This window comes from Podarcis muralis, chromosome 1, assembly GCF_964188315.1.
Source record: "Podarcis muralis chromosome 1, rPodMur119.hap1.1, whole genome shotgun sequence".
Lineage (NCBI taxonomy): Eukaryota > Metazoa > Chordata > Lepidosauria > Squamata > Lacertidae > Podarcis > Podarcis muralis.
In genome coordinates this window covers 21,345,934-21,364,424 of record NC_135655.1, presented here as the reverse complement: position 1 = coordinate 21,364,424, position 18,491 = coordinate 21,345,934, and the positions used below count along the sequence as shown (strand labels likewise).

Sequence of the window (18,491 nt, the reverse complement as noted above, 5' to 3'; positions counted from 1 at the left end):
CTGGGACTGCTCAGTTCTCTTGGTGGCTTGCACACCCCAGTGGTGCAACTAGAGCTGGATCTTGGGCCTGAAGTCCCAAATGACACCCCCCCCCCCAAGAGTACAGTAGTGAACAGGCCTAGCATCAGCACCTGGGCCAAACGGGTATGTCAAGGCCCACAGAAGCTGGTTCCCCAACATAGTGGTGGATAATATTAGGAGAACGTTCTGAAAAGTGGCCTTCTCAGAAAAACCTCAGAAATGTTCTCGGGGGGGGGGGGGGAAGGCTTCGGAGTAGTTTAACAATCAATCCGTCTCCCCAGGGCATTCTGGGAATTGTAACTGTGAGCGGAATGGGGTCTCCTGATGTCAGGGACTGGCTGGATGAGGAAGAGTGTTGGGAGCCACCTGCCCATGAGCCCCCAGGCAGGGCACAGAAGATGATGACTTCTCTTGGGGTGCTAGTCTACTTGCCACATTTTGCGGTTGTTGCCTTCTTATTACACATTTACTTACTAACGTGTCCTGATTGCATTCTGCTTGCTTTGTCCAATGGAAGAAAAATGAGAGTCACTAAGAATCATGCCTGATTCTCCTGGCCTAGTGCCATCCATTTATCTCCATAGAGAAATTCTTCCTTATGATAGGGGCATGGAAGGCTTCCCAGTTTTAGTTTGTTTTCCCCTGCAGAACCCCAATATCTACCAACCAGAGCCCTATGTAAAAGAGATGCAGTTAGAATTAAAGAACACAGGATGCCTCTGAGCACCTTCTGAGTTGGTTTGAATTTATTTTCAGAACCAGAACTGAACTGAGGTTATTATTGTTTCATACACAAGTCCACTTCTGGTTAGCTTTTCCCCTCATTTCATCAGCCTACTTTACCTGGGCAAACTCATTTTGTTGTTGCCGTTCAAAGAACTGGGAGGCAGAAACTCTCCTGCAAATCTACTGGCTGATTGTGATCTACCATCTGCTCAGCCTTCATTTAGGGACTTGATTTTCTAAAATGGGATTTAGGAGGTCACCTAGGGATTTGTGGGCCCCTTTCAAGGACAGAAACATATTCCAGATTCAAAAGGGTGGAGCATGAAATTAACCCACAATATCACAATGTTTTAAAATCATTTTATTATAAAATGGCTTTGAAGTCAGTCGTCTTCTTATTCATCCCAGAGACAACTGGTTATGGGCACCACCAGGACTGGGCTATGAAAATGCAAAGCGGGAAATCCAGTTTTTTAATCTCCTAAAAAGGCTGTACTCGTAATACTCTGGCTCTTCTAATAGTCATTGCACGGTAGGGTTGATGATCTTCCCCAGAAAGAGAATGCTCCGTGTTGCCTTATCTAAAATAATAATCAGGAAGGGTCTGTTGAAACTGATAGTAAGTACAGGTTGAAATGGAGCGGAACGGAACATAAACTCTATCGTGGTGACTGCCGCTGCCTCAGTGCCACTCTCGTTAACATCCAGCACAGTCTTGTGAATGGCCTGTGAGGAAAGAACAACATATCATTGTCTGCAGGTCACATATGGACACCCTTGTGATGATCACTGTTCTCATACTGAGGATCTTTCCATTAGACCTCCCTGAAGCAGCTGTTCTATCTACTGTAATTCTCTCTCTGTGATAGCTTGTCCACAATGACCTTCAAATCCAAGAGGGTGTTTGCTCTTTTAGCTAAAGCAGGGGTTACTAACCTGGAGGGGTGGGCGAGGGCGGCGTGAGCACATTCACAAACAGGAGAAAATGTCCTGGGCACCATGCCAGCACTACAAACAAGCACATACTGCAACCTAGGTCCCTTCTGCACTGTACATTGAAAGTGGTGCTGTACCACTTTAAGCAATCATGGCTTCCCCCAAGGAATCCTGGGGGTAGCTTGTCCAGGGTGCTAAGAGTTCTTAGGAGACCCCTTTTCTGTTCACAGAGCTACAATTCACAGAGTTCCCCAGGAAAGGGGGTTGAATGTTAAACTGCTCTGGCTATTGTAGCTCTCTGAGGAGAAATGGGGTCTTCTAAATGTCTCCACAGTCCACAAGAATATGGTGCGTCCCAAAATATACTGCGCTGTCAAAAGTCAGGGTAAAGAAGTGTGTCTTCAGCACATGATGGGGAATACAAAACAAAGACACACCTTTGTGGAGAGGGAATTCCACAAGCTGCTGCAGAGAATGCTGTCTCCCAGGACCTCATTCCCTGAATTCTGAGGGCATTTGATTTGAACTGATTTTATAATGAAATGATTTTAGAATGTTGTATTATTTTACTGTTGTTAGCCACTCTGAGCCCGGCTTCAGCTGGGGAGGGCGGGATATAAATAAATAAATTATTATTATTATTATTATTATTATTATTATTATTATTATTATTACCAGGAGGACCTCCCTTGCTAGTCTTAGCACCCAAGGGGGGCTGTAGAGAAGGAGAAGGTATTTCAGACCTTTGGGATTTAAGTCATTTAGGGCTTTGAACATTAATGCAAGCACCTTGAATTTGGTCTGGATGCAATCTGGCAACCAGGTAGGTGCTTTAAAATGTGGGCTTATGCAGGTTCTAGTTGGAACCCCAGCTCGTAATCTGGCCACTGCGTTTTGGATCAGCTGAAGTTTCCAAGTCATTTTCAGGGGCTGCCTCACAAAGCAGAGATTGCAATAATGCATTCTGGAAGTTACCAGAGCAGGGAGTACCATGGCTGAGTCATCTCTGTCCAAAAGGGACTATATAGCAGGAAACAGGCACTCCTAACCACTGAGGCCAATGAACTTTCAGGGACTGTGTGGATCAATTTGTACCCCCAGCGGTGGACCTGCTCCTTCAAAGGGGAGTGTAGCACTTTTGCCTATGCATTTTTATGCCGTATTGACTGGTTTTATTTGAATTGCAGTTTGAATTGTTTCAGTGTTCTCTTTTGTTCAGTGCCCAGATAACCTTGATGTACCATCCAATCGACATTTAACCATGAGACTCCTGGAAGAATGCATTCTTCAGGTGTCAGTCTAAAGACAAACCAACGTCACTGAAGGCTCACCCACATTTCCCGTCACTCCATGCTTTCTACGCACAGGTTTGGGTTTCCCAGATTTGTTTTTGTGGGTGGTTTTTTTTTGGTCCCAGCATTTCCCCCAGGAAAACCCACCTTTTACTGCTGAATCAGAGCAAATGACAATGCTTGAAAACCTGATTGCCATTTGCTCAAATTCAGCAGTAAAACAAGGGTTCTCCTGGAGAAAGCACAGGGAATAATAATAATAATAATAATAATAATAATAATAATAATGATAATACATCTCTGCTCAGACCTGGAAAGCCAGGACCCATGCCTAGAAATGCAGCACAAAAGGAAGTGTGGCAGAGTCTAGATTTAAGGCACAATCAATGCAAATTTAAAGCACATGACTTTCCCCAGGGCATTCTGGGAACTGTAGTTTGTCAAGGGTTCTGGGAATTGTAAGTCTGTGGAGGCGAAATTCCAGCTTCCAGGATTCTTTGAGGGAAGCATGTGCTTTAAATGTGCACTGAATTCACTTTAAGTGTATGGTATGGATCTGTGATTCACATTTTGCAACGTTTTCATGGCTTCCTGCAAATGAGAAAAATATCAACAAGAAGAGTTCCTTCTCAGATGTTCTTCACGTGCTTCTGAGAAATTATTGGAGGTAATGTTGTCCTCTTTTAATCGAGGACCAAATGACAGAGCATGAAGGTTTAAAGAAGCACTTGATCAAAGAGAGAAAGCACTTACTTTGGAAACCATCAGGTCACGTTCCCCGGTAATGCCAGACAGATCAGCAGCATCATTAAAGACGTCTTGCACACCCATCTTCTGTAATAAGTCTTTGACATCATAGGATGCAGAAATGGAAAATTTGGGGATGAAAAGACGTATATTGCTGATGAAGAAATAGAAAAAGAATCCATGTTATTTCATTGGTGTTCAGCTGTTGAGTCATGACCCACACAGTGACATTCCCTGGCCTTGATGCACATTCAAGCTTGGAAAAGGGCCCCAGTGCATAGGAAGGGTCTCTTGAAGCCTCTTAAAGGGTCACTGTTTCTCCACTCCAAGTCCTCCCAGGCCAGAATACATTGCTTTAAGTAGAGGGAGTTAGGAACTGGATCTACCTTGCAGGCCAGATCCTGACCTCCAGCAACTGCCATGTGCCATTTTGAGAGGTGTGTGGGACTGATATCGCCATAATGTCTGCTGAAATCAAATCATGGCGACAAATTCTCAGGGGATTGCAAGTGCTGGTGATCAGCTGATTGGCAGCACCTGCAAACCACAGTTATTATGCCAAGGTGCTGTGTCATAACCTGCCCCACAACTAACATCATATATAATGCCTTGTGTGGGCAGGTGAATGTGGTTTAGGGAGAGATGAACTAATAGGACAAATTAGGACCCCTACTGGGCTCCATTAGGCCCATGGGATGGAGATTTCTCACTGCTTTTTTAATGGGCTCCTCAGATTCAGAGGACTCACTCCCAGGGAAGCTCCCATTGCCTCACACCTTGGGAGCCTATGGCTCGAAAACAGGTAGCTCATCAGGCAGATTGGAACCATCAGTGTCAGGGACTGGGTAGAGAAGGAATGATGGAGACTGCGTCCCCATCCTGACCCTTCTAGGGAAGGGGAAGAGGAAGAGGAAGACAGTATAGATTTACAACAGGGGTTTGCTGGGGGGTCACAGCTCAGAGGCAGATGAGGGGGAAAGTTGGGAAATAATGGGAGAGAAGGAGGAGGCAGAAGCGGAAAGGCAGCTGGCTGACACAGTGCCATCAGAAAGCATCCCAGACCCTCCATCTCCCAGAACCTGGCCATAAAGGTAGGAGAACAAAGAGCTCAAAGGCAGAGGGCACGTAGCAGCACCCATAGAAGTGATGAAGGAGGAAGTGGGAGAGACGGGGGGTGGGGTGGAGATTCACTCGGGACAATGCCCTTATCCAAGAGGCTGGGCTCTATAGCCTCTCACTGTAAGTATTGAAATGAAAAAGGATGGCAAGAAACCTTTTCTTGTCTTTATACTTTCCTGGGCAAACAGCCAGGAGCCACTGGCAGCATCCTGACATGAGCCCTACTGTTTGCCTCTGCATAGTTCCTTCCTTATTTCAGACATTGTGATCTATCGGTACATCACAATGTTTAGCTGGTGATATGTCACAATGTTGAAAACCAGATATCGGCCAGCCTGAACCCACATCTAGATAAACCTGAGGTTAGGGGGCTGACAGCAGTAGCCGAGGTTAGGTCTATGGGGTGTCCTTACCAGTGGCCCCCTGAAACTGGTATATATATATATATCTGGTATCCTTTTAAAACAAAAAGCTTCAACTCTTCGAATTAGCAGCATTTGAAGAAACGGTGCAGAGAAAAGACTTACTCAGTTTTAAAAGATGCTATCCATTTAGACAGACTTTCTTTTACCAATGCACCTTCCACATGCTCCAGTTTTCCTTCGTCAGGCAGAATGAAGAAAGACGTGGCATCTCCTTTGTATGGAATCTCCACCACCCAACAAGACAAGTCTTCATCATGGAGGTATTTGTAGTAGCCTTTTCGATACATCAGGCTGGCTTTCACCGTAGTGTTTGCATCCACAAAGAAGTCTTTTTCCCGGATCATGTGAGTGTCAAAAGGGTGTTGCCAGTAAGCTTGGAAGAAAAAGATTAGGCAAAAGAGTTGCATGATTTTTAATTCCCTCCAAAGGCAACTTTGTGTGCAATAGGTAAGTATTTCATCATGTACGTACAGGAAATGCAAGAGGCATAGAAGTGAGTGATTAAAATATATATCCCAAAACCTAGACAAAATACTGTATTTTTTGCTCTATAAGACTCACCTTTTCCCTCCTAAAAAGTAAGGGGAAATGTGTGTGCGTCTTATGGAGCAAATGCAGGCTGCACAGCTATCCCAGAAGCCAGAACAGCAAGAGGGATTGCTGCTTTCACTGAGCAGCAATCCCTCTTGCTGTTCTGGCTTCTGAGATTCAGAATATATTTTTTTCTTGTTTTCCTCCTCCAAAACTTAGGTGTGTCTTGTGGTCTGGCGCGTCTTATAGAGTGAAAAATACATATGTATGAAGAACTAGGAGATAAATTAATGAGTTGGTTACAATTCCATCAAATTAATGCACTGTGGACAGAAGATAAAAAGATCGGGATAAACAGGAAAAAAATCAAGATTCCAGATAGAAATACTGGAAGGAAATTCAAAACTCTTATCAAAAATGTATAATCAACTGTTAGAATGGGATACTAAGGACGAGGAAATAAAAGAAGTTATGGTGAAATGGGCGATAGATCTGGGATATAATTTGGAATACGATAGTTGGATTAAGCTCTGGAATAAAGATATGAAGTTCACTGCTTGTGTTGCCTTAAGAGAAAACATGGAAAAAATGATGTACAGATGGTACATCACCCCTGTAAAATTAGGAAAAATCTATAAGAATGGAGATAAAATTGCTGGAGGTGTAAAAACAAGGAAGGTAGTTTTTACCACATGTGGTGGACTTGTGAAAAAATTAAGAACTTCTGGGAGCTCATTTATAATGAACTAAAAAAAATGTTTAAATATACTTTTGTTTAAAAACCTGAAAATTTTCTTCTGGGCATGATTGGCAATGAAATTAAGAAAGAGGACCAGATCTTATTCCAGTACGCAACAACAGCTGTTAGAATTTTAATCGCCCAGAATTGGAAATCAATCAATATCCCAACAGTAAGAGATTGGCAAAGTAAATTATTTGAATATTCAGAGACCAGAAAGAAACAAAGTTTATTAAAGAATGGAATAAATTCATAACCTATATTGAAGTAGATTTTAAAAAATCCAAAGATCACAGTAGGCTTAATATAACCCTTTGACATACAAAAGTTTTAAAGATAAACTGCGGAAAAAATGTAGTACATAACCCAAAACTGAGGTGGAGGGAAGTCAATAACTTACATGTTTGTCTTTGTTTTTGTTTTGTTTTCTTATAATTAAGTTATGCTGTTCTTATTATTGTTTTTTTCCCGTGAATAATTTATTTTCTGTACATATGTGTGTATGAAAATTAATAAAGAGAAATAAAAAAAAATAGAGTGAAAAATACGTAACTGTAGCGGCTGCTTGCAAAACAGTACACAAAATAGTGAAAATGTCAATGGGACACAGTGGAATACTCACAGAGTAAGTTCGTTTGCCCTCCTGGGGTGGGCGGGCATTGTGTCTCCCCTATGAACTGGCCTATTGCCAGCCAGATTGTACTCCTGCCACCAAATTGGCCAATGGTGGCAGTGATGCATGGGGCATCACCTGGCCACGGTGCCAATGACCAGTAGTAGCACTTGGTACCATGCCCAGGGGAAGGATAAATATCAAGCCAGCAGGGTCTTTTGGCCTCTCTCTCTGTGCCGGTTCTCCCGCCCACCCTCCCTCAGATTAGGGTTGGTGGTTTTTTTTACCAGTGGTACGACCTTGCTATGGACAATGTCGGTCGCTAGATTCAGGGCCCGGTCAGGAATTTATTTCCACCTGGCAAACTGGCTCCATCATTTGGGTTTTTGGCTGCCTCATAGCAATTGTCACTACTTTGTAAGGTGGTTAGGCATTGGGTAAACCTAGACTTGGTTGGAGGGGAGGTTATAGCCTCTGTCTGCCCCTCCATGAGTAAGGAGATCCTGTTAAAAGGCAGCTCCTGTACGATGCCCAGATGGGAGCTAGGGCCATCCCACTTTTCAAATGCGGACCACTGGCTTCACCCTCTTGGCGGACGGGTGGGAGTGTCATGCGCAATTGCTTACCTCAATGCCTATGGCCAAACCTTTCGTATCTGTAACCAATAAAGTTGTGGCCTTACTTGATCCCCAAAACCCAATAAGCTGTGTGTTGTCTAGTTATTTGCACCTTAGGGAACAGGGAGGTCATGGGGCCTTGCCATGCAAAGGGATGAAGCTTCTACCAAAAGAGTCTCTTGTCCTCCTCTCTGACTTTGAGCTAATCGTTATGTTGAACCTTTTAGCATGTTTTGTTTTTTTCTTTCTTTTCAACTGCTCATGTTTACTGGAAGTTTGCTCTTCTTAACAAATTAAAATTTGACATTCCATGGCAGGCTGCAATTTCATTGGCGCTATACTCTGCTCTAAAACCCAACTACAAACACAAAAATTTGAGATCTCCACTACCCTTCTCTGTTGTTTCAGGAACAACATTTTTTTCAAAAAGGCATAAGCGGACAGGCCATTGGTCTGATCCAACTGGCTTTTCTACCTAGTCCATCATCCTGTTCTCACAGTGCCTATGGGAAACACACATGAAAGATGTGAGCACAACAGCTCTTGAGAGTTTTAGATGAATGAGTATTTATCAGAGCCTTAAAAAGTTGCCATCATTACATGTTTGTATGCCCACCTAACAGGGATATATATCTGCAACATTGCGTTTCAGGTCCCACTTATTCCCTTTAATAGTGATGTCAGCTGGTTGAATGCCTATCAGCTTGGAAAAAAAATGATCACAAAATGGAAGCAACAGGAAAGGTGGTTTTTAAATATTTGGGGAGGACCTCCTAGGTATACAGAAATGTGGTTATTTTTTTTAAAAAATAAAAATAAAACATTGTCTTTTTTAAAAAATTAAAGCTACATAAATTGCCTGAGAAGAACTTGTGACAAAAGGTTCCTTTCAGAAGATCAATGGTACTCCAGTTCACAGAGAAAGGGAGAGAGAAACAGTCTAATGAAAGCAGGAGCCAGGCAGATTCTAGCCCTCTTCAGATATTATAATGGTGGAAGGGCAAAAAAAGTAGAAAAGAGCTGTAGGGCCAGAGCTTTAGCCCTGTCCCTACTGTCATGTGGGTGCTTTCTTCTTCCTTGTCTTCTAGTGTAACTTGTGGAGCAGAAAGGCTCCTTGCATGATTAAGGACCTTGGAAGATCAGTTTAATCACAGTGAGAGAGTGCACTGGATGACAAAAGTAAGCCTCAAGATGCAGCCACTCAGCACTTTTCTACTCAAGTTTCCCCTCATGACTGCAATGTGCCTAGGGCCCCATCCACACTGTAAATTTAAAGCAATATCATGCCACTTTAAACAGTTCTAGCTTCCTCCAAGACATCCTGGGAGTTGGAGTTTAAGAGGCCCCTATTCCCCTCACAGAGTTCCCTGGGAAAAGAGATTGACTGTAAAAGCACTCTGGGAATTGTAGCTCTGTGAGAGGAATAGCACCCTTAAACTACAGTTCTCAGGAAGCTTTGGGGGAAGCCAGGACTGTTTAAAGTGGTATGATCGTACTTTATACACATAGTGCTCAGGAATGAGAACAGCAGGTATGCAGTATTTGGGTAGGTATGCTTATACTAAGCATCTTGGGTGGGGAACTGGGATTAGGGCTGGAATTTGCATGCCCTAATTTATGAATATATTAATTTTCTGTGCTGCCTGTCCTGCCAGAGGAGCCCAGGATGGCAAAGAGCAAAGCAGGATGACAATACAATTCAAAAAATAATAATGAATAAGCACATCAAGATAATTAAGAACACATTTAGAACATCTAAAAACATTTACAAACAGTGGCCTGTCCTTACAGCTCATAATTTCATGGTTGCCAGGAGCAGTATCTGTTAGCAATCAAATGCCTGGGTGAACAGGGATATTTGAAAATTTCTTCAGAATGGTAATAATAACATTATTAACACAATGAATGCTAATGCTAATTATAATAGCTCCCACTCACCCCTTGAGTTATTATAGGGAAGTTTCAGGAGGAAGAAAGGGAAATGGAACCGTTTCGTCTCTCAAATAAGAAAAGAGGCACATCTTTTCCCTTTTCTCAATTTCCAGCATGGAATGCCCATCTCTGCCATATAACTATAAAGCACTTAGGTTTGGGACTGGCAAACTTCTAATGGTACCCAGCACAGCAGGGGAAGTGTAGGGGGGGCAGAGAGAAAAGGTGTCTCTTTTCCCTTCCCCAGTACTGAAATTCCCTGAACAGCACTGCAAGCGTAAGAACATAGGAGTCTACTGGATGAGGCCAATGGCCCATCTACTGCAGCATTCTGTTCTCACAGTGGCCACCCCGATGCTTGTGGGGAAACCTGCAAGCAGGGCATGAGTTCATAAGCAATCTCCACGCTTGAGGTTTCCAACAACTGGGATTCATAGCCAATAGCTAGGAGCCATTGAAAGCCTCCTCCTCCATGAATTTGTCCCACCATCTTATGGTGGTCATTACTGCCTCTAGTGGGAGCAGTGGCGTAGCGTGGGTTGTCAGCACCCGGGGCAAGGCAAGTAATTTGCGCCCCCTAACCCGTGGATTTGCGCCCCCTAACCCATGGATTTGCGCCCCCTAACCTGTGGATTTGCCCTAACCCCAGATGTTGCGCCCGGTGCGGCCGGCCCCCCCTGCACCCCCACGCTACGCCACTGAGTGGGAGTGAGTTCCAAGGCTCCTAATTCGGGGCTGACTGGAGCCCTGAACCAGAGCACTCCTCTTAAAGGAAATTTGTGTTGCCAGTCCCTTCAGTTAATTACTCTTCCAACTCACCTTTGAAGAAGATGTAGTTCACAAGAACCAGTATAGTGCTTGGATCGAGGTCCTCGAGCGCATGGGCTATTTTCCCCTGAGTTTTGTTCTGCACGTAATCATTTATCTGCCTTTTAGCCGCTCTGGGAATGGTGAAGTTGGTGAGGAAGCCTTCTGCTTCATAGAAGGTTTTGACATCCTCCAAGAACTTAGGCAGAAACTTCAACGACTGCTCAATGAACAAGGCATTTCCCATCTTCACCTGTGCTTTGTTATCCGGGCGGTGAAGGGCATGGATGAGGTGGCGGAATCCTTTGTGTATCTCATTCTCCTCAGTCACTGACAGGTTAAACGCGAGTCCTTTGTGAATCTGACTTTGGGTTTCCGACTTGGCACCCAGGGTCAGCAGTGCAAAAGCTGCAGAGATGCTGATTGGGGAGAAGAAAATGTTCCTTGAACCCGCGCCTGAAGCTATGTTCCTGTAGAATGCGAATGCAAAGTCAGAGTTACTGGGACCTATCTTAAGATAGCTGGAGGAATCCTGTCTCTGTTCTTCTGAAGAAAGATGTAGATGTTCCAGTAATGTCTTGTCTCCTTGGCTAGCCTGGTCATCGTTGTGTCCTGGGAGTTGATAGCACTGGACTTCAAGACTAATCAGTAACAAGGAGAGGGTGATGACCAGCTTCATTTGGGATTTGTAATTCTTCTGCTGATAATTCCCACACAAGATGTTAAAGGATCAATCCAAAAATGCATGTGTACTCTGCAACAAAGGCGAATTCTGCCCTAGACCTATACATTTATACAACAGAAATAATTCACCTTTCCTGTGAGTGGCGTAAGAAAGAATGATGTTAGTTTCACTAAATCACATACAGAATAGAGTTTTGATAGAAAATGGTTTCCACATTTGTGTTTTTCAGTGTTTCAATGGTTGTTGTTTTTTAAAAAAAGTTTATTATTTAAAAATAAAACTGGCACATTCTAACCACGGAATATTTCTCTGTGATACTCTCAAGTTTTCACACTTTTTGAAATTTAACATAGTAATATTAATTTTGACAACTATGTATCTATACCTATATATGCCTGTATCTATGTATATAGTTATTTTCACATATCATTTTGAAATCAACTTTTGAATAGCAAAGACTATTTCATTTTCATTCTGATGCTTACCTGAGAATCCTAACTGACTCCTTTAGGCAACTTTGGTTTATCCCTGCTCTGTCATAAAATTAATGAAATTCTGCCATTAACTTGAATGGGATAGAACTGTGTCAGTAGTTCCAGTTATTTATGCACCTAGCCACACAAGAAGAAGGGGACGACAGAGGACGAGATGGTTGGACAGTGTTCTCGAAGCTACAAACATGAGTCTGACCAAACTGCGGGAGGCAGTGGAAGACAGGAGTGCCTGGCGTGCTCTGGTCCATGGGGTCACGAAGAGTCGGACATGACTAAACGACTAAACAACAACAAGCCACACACAGAACCAAAGAAATGGTTCATATTCTTAGATGCTGGCCCGAACATGCAGGCACTTGTTTAAGAAGTGTGCAGTGGTACCCTTTACATAGCAGAGGAAGATTCTGACATCTGCCATGTCCATGTGGTTTATGGTGCAGCAGTTGACGCTACTGGGCTGCTCTGCACCACCTGTCGTGGAACTTCTGAGCTTCCAGTTTGATGAACCAGTCCTGTAATAGGAGTGGGTGAGATTTCATGCTACCATAACAAGTTGCTGCATCTGAGATTAAGCCCCACTTAGAATATAGCCATTGATCTAGCCTATAAATCCCGATCTGTCTGAACATTAAACAGAGATTGATTTAGATCTGCATGGATGTTAACCCAGAAAAGGAAATGAAATAAACACTGGATATCATAAGCTATGCCAAAACAAGCTAGAGAGAGGAGTAAAAAAGAATGTATAGCTTACTTACAGATCACCAAAAGAATATTGCAGCACCCTTCTGCACTACAATCCTCTTAAACCTGTAATTTATATACCAGGCTTGTACGCAGTATTTATTATTAACCATTAAGCAGAGCAAATATGGGTTGCCAAAGGGAGTCGGGTACAAAATGTGATGCAAGGGATTTGTAGCTTCCGGCTGACCTTTGTGCAATGGTACTACAGGTTGATAAAGAGCTGCTTTTTTAAAAAAAATAAGCATGAACTTCCCTGACCAAAGGGATCTCAAGTCACTCGTTTCTGAGTAGTCCAAGCTCATATTGTGGCCATTTATTGTGGCACCCACCACTGCTTGCTCAGAGGCACAGATACCTGACTATATTCCTGGACTAGATGGTCCTCATGGTTCCTTCCAACTCTACAATTCTATGATTCTATATTTCATTATTATTTTAAACCATGTGCAGAGCCTCGGTTATTGGGTGATCTGAAAGTACTATAAATAAGGAATACCTTAATGCACCAGTCTGAATCCACTTATAACAATGCCTCAGGAAAGGCAGATTCCCACTCCTCCACTTCCTTGACAGAGCAGCTAACTAAATGATAACGGTATGGGAGCAGAAAATGAAAGGGTTAAAGAGAGCAGAGGTATCTGGAATAATGGACTAAGGGGGGGGGGGAGAGATGTGCAAAGACTCCATAGAGAAGGTGACAAAGTGAGAAACAGGAAAGGGGAAGATGGGAATAAACAATGAGACGGAAGAGTCAGGGGAGAGCCCATGGGCTATGGCAGGTAGGGGAAGACCTTTCTCAGCTCATGGGTCACATTTCCTTATGGGCAACCTACAGGGATCACATGCCAGCCGCGGGCTGGACAAAAGTGGGTGGAGTAACAAACATGCCTCTGATCTTTCTACAGTAGGTTACATTCAGTCAAGAGGTTTCTCTATGTCCATGTCTGCATCTCTCCATCCTCCACCTAGGGAAGAAAGAGAAGCAAATGAGAATTCCTAGATGCCTAGAATTTATATCTTTAGGTCTAGAATTTATATCTTCAGATTTAAAGAAAAAGAGAGGCGTTGTAATATACGTTAACCCGAAATTTGAAGCAATTTTTTTTAAGGACAATGAAGGTAGAATTCTGGGTATACAAGTGGGGAAAGGTAACGAAAAATTTGTGATAACAGGAATTTATGCTCCAAATAGGAATAAGACAGAGTTCTTCAAGGTAGTGGAAGATAAGTTGTTAGAATTTATAAATGAGGAGATTATATTGCGAGGAGACTTAAATGGAGTTACCTCTTTGGAATTTGATCATACAGACTCAGGAGGTAGACCGAGAGGAAGACTCTCCCCTACTTTTTTTAGTATGGTGGAGAGTTTGAATCTGAAGGATGTGCAGTGTTACAAGCATCCTATAGAGAAAAAAATTACCCATCATTCCCAAGCAAAAAAGGCAGAGGGCAGAATTGATGGAATATGGATAACTAAGAATCTACTACCGAAGGTAAAAAAAATCAGATATTCTACCTAGATCGATAACTGATCACAACTTGGTTACAGTAGAACTAAGAAATAGAAGGGTAAACAAAAGATGGAGAATGAATGAAAAAATCCTAAACAAAATTTTTTTAGCCAAAGCACAAGAATTACTTATGGAATTCTTCCAAAATAACAAGGTGCAGGATACACATATTAGGGTAATATGGGATGTGAGTAAAGCATTTATAAGAGGCTTTTATATTCAACAACATGCAATTCAAAAAAAGAATAGGGAAGCTAAACGAAGATGGATAAAATTAAAAAGGAAATTGAAGAAAATGAAAAAGTACTAGCCAAACATCCTAAAAATGAGAAAGCAAGGAAAAATTGTAAGCTATTACAAAATCATTTGTCAGCATTAGTTAATCAGGAGATAGAAAATAACTTAAGGTGGATGAAACAGAGGTATTTTGAGTCAGCAAACAAAACTGGGAAATTACTGGCATGACAACTGAAGAAAAGGCAGAAAGATCTACTAATAGAATAATGGATGAAGGGAAGATCATAGATAAAACAAAAGAAATCACCAATAGGTTTGTTAAATATTTCAAAAAAATATATGAAAAGGGTAATGAAAAGGAGGAGGAGATAGCAGAGTACTTACAAAGCAGATCTCTACCCAGAGTATCGGATGAAAAAATATATATGTTAAACTCCCTGGTTACTATGATTATTGAAAATAATAAAAATTAATAATAATAAGAAGAGAAAGAGAGAGAATTCCTAGATGCCAAGATCCAAGTTTGGGGCAAATGCTCTTTGGTGAGAAAACTCCCACAGAGATTTAAAATCACAAAACATTCAGCTAAGTAAAGCGTGGAAAAATAGGCTGTTATACCTTTAAATTACACAGCGGGTGCAGAATGCTGCGGCGAGACTCCTTATAGGGTCCTTGCCGTGGGATCACATTCACCTGGTGCTATACCTACTGCACTGGCTCCCGGTGGAGTACAGGATCAGGTTTAAGCTGCTGGTTTTAACCTTTAAAGCCATATACAGTGGTACCCCGCAAGACGAATGCCTCGCAAGACGGAAAACCCGCAAGACGAAAGGGTTTTCTGTTTCGGAGGCGCTTCGCAAGACGAATTTCCCTATGGGCTTGCTTTGCAAGACGAAAGCCCATAGGGAAATCTCCGGGGACCTGTTTTAAATTGCTGGCGGTCGGGAGCAAAGACTTTCGCCCACAGCCGGCCTTCAGAAGAGGTCCTGGACCTCTTCTGAAGGCCGGCGGGGGGCAAAAGTCTTTGCTCCCCCCCGCCTGCCTTCCTGGGACAGCGGAGACTTCTCCGCTGCCCCGGGCGATCTTAAAATGCTGGCGGGCGGGAGCGAAACGTTCGCTGCCGACCCCCAGCATTTTAAAATCTCCCCGGGACAGCAGAGAAGTCCCGCCCCGCTCGGGATGGCGGCGCAGAGATGTCTGCCGTGCCGGGATCAGCGCAGTCTGCGCGGCCATCGGGAGCCGGGGGCGAAGCCCGCCCCGCTACAGATGGCCGCGCAAAGCTGCCTGCAGTCCCGGGACTGCAGGCAGATCTGCGCCACCATCCTGAGCGGGGTGCTAAGTCCCGCCCCGCTCTGGATGCCAGCGCAGAGCTGTCTGCCGTCCCGGGACTGCAGGCAGATCTGTGCCGCCATCCCGAGCGGGGCGCTAAGTCCCGCCCCGCTCTGGATGCCGGCGCAGAGCTGTCTGCCGTCTCGGGACTGCCATCCCGAGCGGGGCTAAGTCCCGCCCCGCTCTGGATGGCGGTGCAGATCTGCCTGCCGTCCCGGGATCAGCGAAGCGTTCGCTGCTGACCCCCAGCATTTTAAAATCTCCCCGTGTCCCGGTGAGATTTTAAAATGCTGGGGGTCGGCAGCGAAGCCCTTGTTCCCCCCAGCCCCCCAGCCTTCAGAAGCCCTTGTTCCCCCCCCAGCCTTCAGAAGAGGTCGGGGGACAGACTGTCCCCGGACCTGGTCTGAAGGCGGTTTCCCTAGGAACGCATTAATTGATTTTCAATGCATTCCTATGGGAAACCGTGCTTCGCAAGACGAAAAACTCGCAAGAAGAAAAAACTTGCGGAACGAATTAATTTCGTCTTGCGAGGCACCACTGTACAGCCTAGGACCCCCGTACCTATGGGACCGCCTCTCCTGGTATGTCCCATGGAGGACCTTACGGTCTTCAAACAAAAACACCTTGGAGGTCCCAGGCCACAGAGAGCTTAGGCTGGCCTCAACGAGAGCCAGGGCTTTTTCGGCTGTGGCCCCGATCTGGTGGAACGCTCTGTCACAAGAGACTAGGGCCCTGCGGGACTTGACATCTTTCCACAGGGCCTGCTGTTGTAAATAAAAATATGCCCTTTTCCCTTATGGGGTATCCAAGAGCCCATATAGAGTCCTTACATAGGTTCCCTATTGGTAGGAGAGAATAACAGAGGCCAACCAGAGAATATTGAGAAGCAAAGCAGCTAGTAAGCTTGATCTTTATTGATCTGTTGCAACAGGGTGCTCCCCTCACTCGCAGAAAAGGAGGAGGACCCACAAAAATGCTGTGCAAGGGCTTATAAAGACTTGAAATTCCCATCCTGTAGATCAAAACCACCCCCAGAAACATTATACATACATCACAGAAGGGGTGTAACCTAAGACCACCCCTCAGATACATCCCATCTACATCACAGAAATTTAAATGTTGTTTTTCTCTTGTCCTTGTTTATCTCCTGTCTGGCAAGTTACTTGATTGGATTTCCTTGGTAGCCTGGCCAGTCTTTTGTGGTGATAAGGCTCACACCCTTATTCAAACACAGACATACCCCCAATACAGGACTTGTGAAGGAAAAGACAATGGGGAGGTTTTTCCAGTTTGACCTTGCAGAGAAAACATTTGCTCAGTTTAGGAATCAAAATGGTTCCACATTGGCCTTCCTGTGTTGATCTATATAGGTGCGGTTATGAACATTCCCATATATCTAAGACCATAAAATTCCTATCACATTATCCCCCCTTTGGGGCTAGAATTTTTCTTAAAATTTTTTGCCCCACAAATAATAACATCACATGTTGTAAATGGATGCCTTTGTGTAAAAAAACCCCACATGTTGCATTTTGTTACTAAATTACTTGCGGCATTCTAACACTTTGGGAGAGACCATTTACTCAATAGTGTTTTATGCTTTACACCTAGCAGGAAGGTCCACTAATGACTGAAAAATGCAGTTGGTGTTTTGTCCTTTGCCATTTTTTGTGTTCTCAGGTGTCAAGGTAGCTCTTCTGTGGTCTCACACCGGTATAGTAGTATAGCAACATATTCTGTTGAATCCCCTCGGGGCTTTCATTTAACCATGTCGCCTGGCATTCATTATAGCTGGCACAGGTTTGGACATCTCATGAGAGAGATGTCTTTGCCTTGGCCTTTCTATGGGATTTTATTATTTTATTGGCATTGGTCTTGCACTCTAGGAAAGTTTCTCACTTGCTCATAAAGGACCAAAAAGCTGATTGCGTCCAGTTTGAATTTTTATATGCCCATGGTTCTCAACTGATCAAAACAAACTGTTAAAAGAAAACCATTCTTAAAAGGGCACTTGTCCAAGTAAGTCAATTTAACTATATAAGGGATTATTCCTGCTAAACCAAAGCATATACACCTTTCTGAAGCTTCTCCTTGGTAAAATCAAAATTCGGTAGAGAAGAGTAAGCACACAAATTTGGTTGTCCAATTGAGATGAAAAAATGGAGCAATTATGGGGGAAAAACCTTAAGATTCACTGTGTGCAATCTGGGGGCGAAACTATATGAAAATGATATGCAGATGTTAGCAAAAAAATAATAAAATAAATAATAATGTGTTGGAGATGTAAACAAAGTGAAGGAACCTTATTCCACATATGGTGGACGTGTCCACAAATAAATAAATAAATAAAATTTGGGACATGAACCACACCCATTTCCATTTGGCATTATAATGAAAACATCCCAAATAATAATAAAGAGTGTTGCTTCAAAACTACCTGATAAAATATGGTTCCAAGAATAATACTTGGTTGTGGTCGGATTAATTTCACAGCTATACGGGGAAACCGTATAATAAATAAATATTAATAAATAATATTAATAAATAATTAATAATTAATAAATTAATAAATTTAATTTATTAATAAGATTAATAAATAAACACAGAACAATTGCTACTTAAAGACAGTACTGAATCTGCAAGGGATACAGAGAAGTCATAGAAGGGATTCAAAATAGTTTTCTGGAACATTAAGAAAGTGACTGCAAAGAAAGAAAGAAATAGTAAAAAGCAATTTCTTTCTGGGAACTTCGTGTATAGAAAAAACAAATCACTATTTGTGTCCTTTGAATAATAAAAAAATTATTTTTTGTTACAAAATTAAAATAAATAAATAAATGGGTAGAGAAGGTTGGCACACTGCAGAGTGCCAGGTGGGGCAAGCAAATATGATCAGCACTGATCTATCGGAAAGCATGTAATATATGAGAATCCTCCATGAAAAAAACTTGGGGTGTAAGCCAAACCCTTCTGTTCATAGTTA

General features: G+C 43.0%; 1 protein-coding gene across 3 annotated transcripts; it reads right to left on the bottom strand.

Annotated features, from left to right (window-relative positions):
- Window positions 1–1,090: 1,090 nt before the first annotated feature.
- On the bottom strand, window positions 1,091–12,573 carry LOC144326952 (alpha-1-antitrypsin-like). 3 transcript variants are annotated; one of them, XM_077924427.1, is made up of 5 exons: window positions 12,443–12,573; window positions 10,518–11,205; window positions 5,369–5,639; window positions 3,729–3,876; window positions 1,091–1,473 (listed from the first exon to the last, which is right to left on the bottom strand). In XM_077924427.1, the coding sequence occupies exons 2-5, from the start codon at window positions 11,182–11,184 to the stop codon at window positions 1,270–1,272; spliced, it is 1,290 nt and encodes a 429-aa protein (XP_077780553.1). In that variant the 5' UTR covers window positions 11,185–11,205; window positions 12,443–12,573; the 3' UTR covers window positions 1,091–1,269. The 3 variants fall into 3 exon arrangements, with proteins under 3 accessions (XP_077780553.1, XP_077780549.1, XP_077780552.1); XM_077924423.1 differs by having other exon boundaries at window positions 10,518–11,323; window positions 12,443–12,561; XM_077924426.1 differs by lacking the exon at window positions 12,443–12,573 and having other exon boundaries at window positions 10,518–11,597.
- Window positions 12,574–18,491: the final 5,918 nt, after the last annotated feature.

Bases quoted from the DNA above. Each gene is read 5' to 3' on its own strand.
- LOC144326952 (XM_077924427.1), bottom strand. From the start codon at position 11,184: ATGAAGCTGGTCATCACCCTCTCCTTGTTACTGATTAGTCTTGAAGTC. The intron at 5,640-10,517 runs GTGAGTTGGAAG...TTTTCTTCCAAG, and splicing joins GAACTACATCTTCTTCAAAG to CTTACTGGCAACACCCTTTT. The intron at 1,474-3,728 runs GTAAGTGCTTTC...CTTTCCTCACAG, and splicing joins GTGACCTGATGGTTTCCAAA to GCCATTCACAAGACTGTGCT.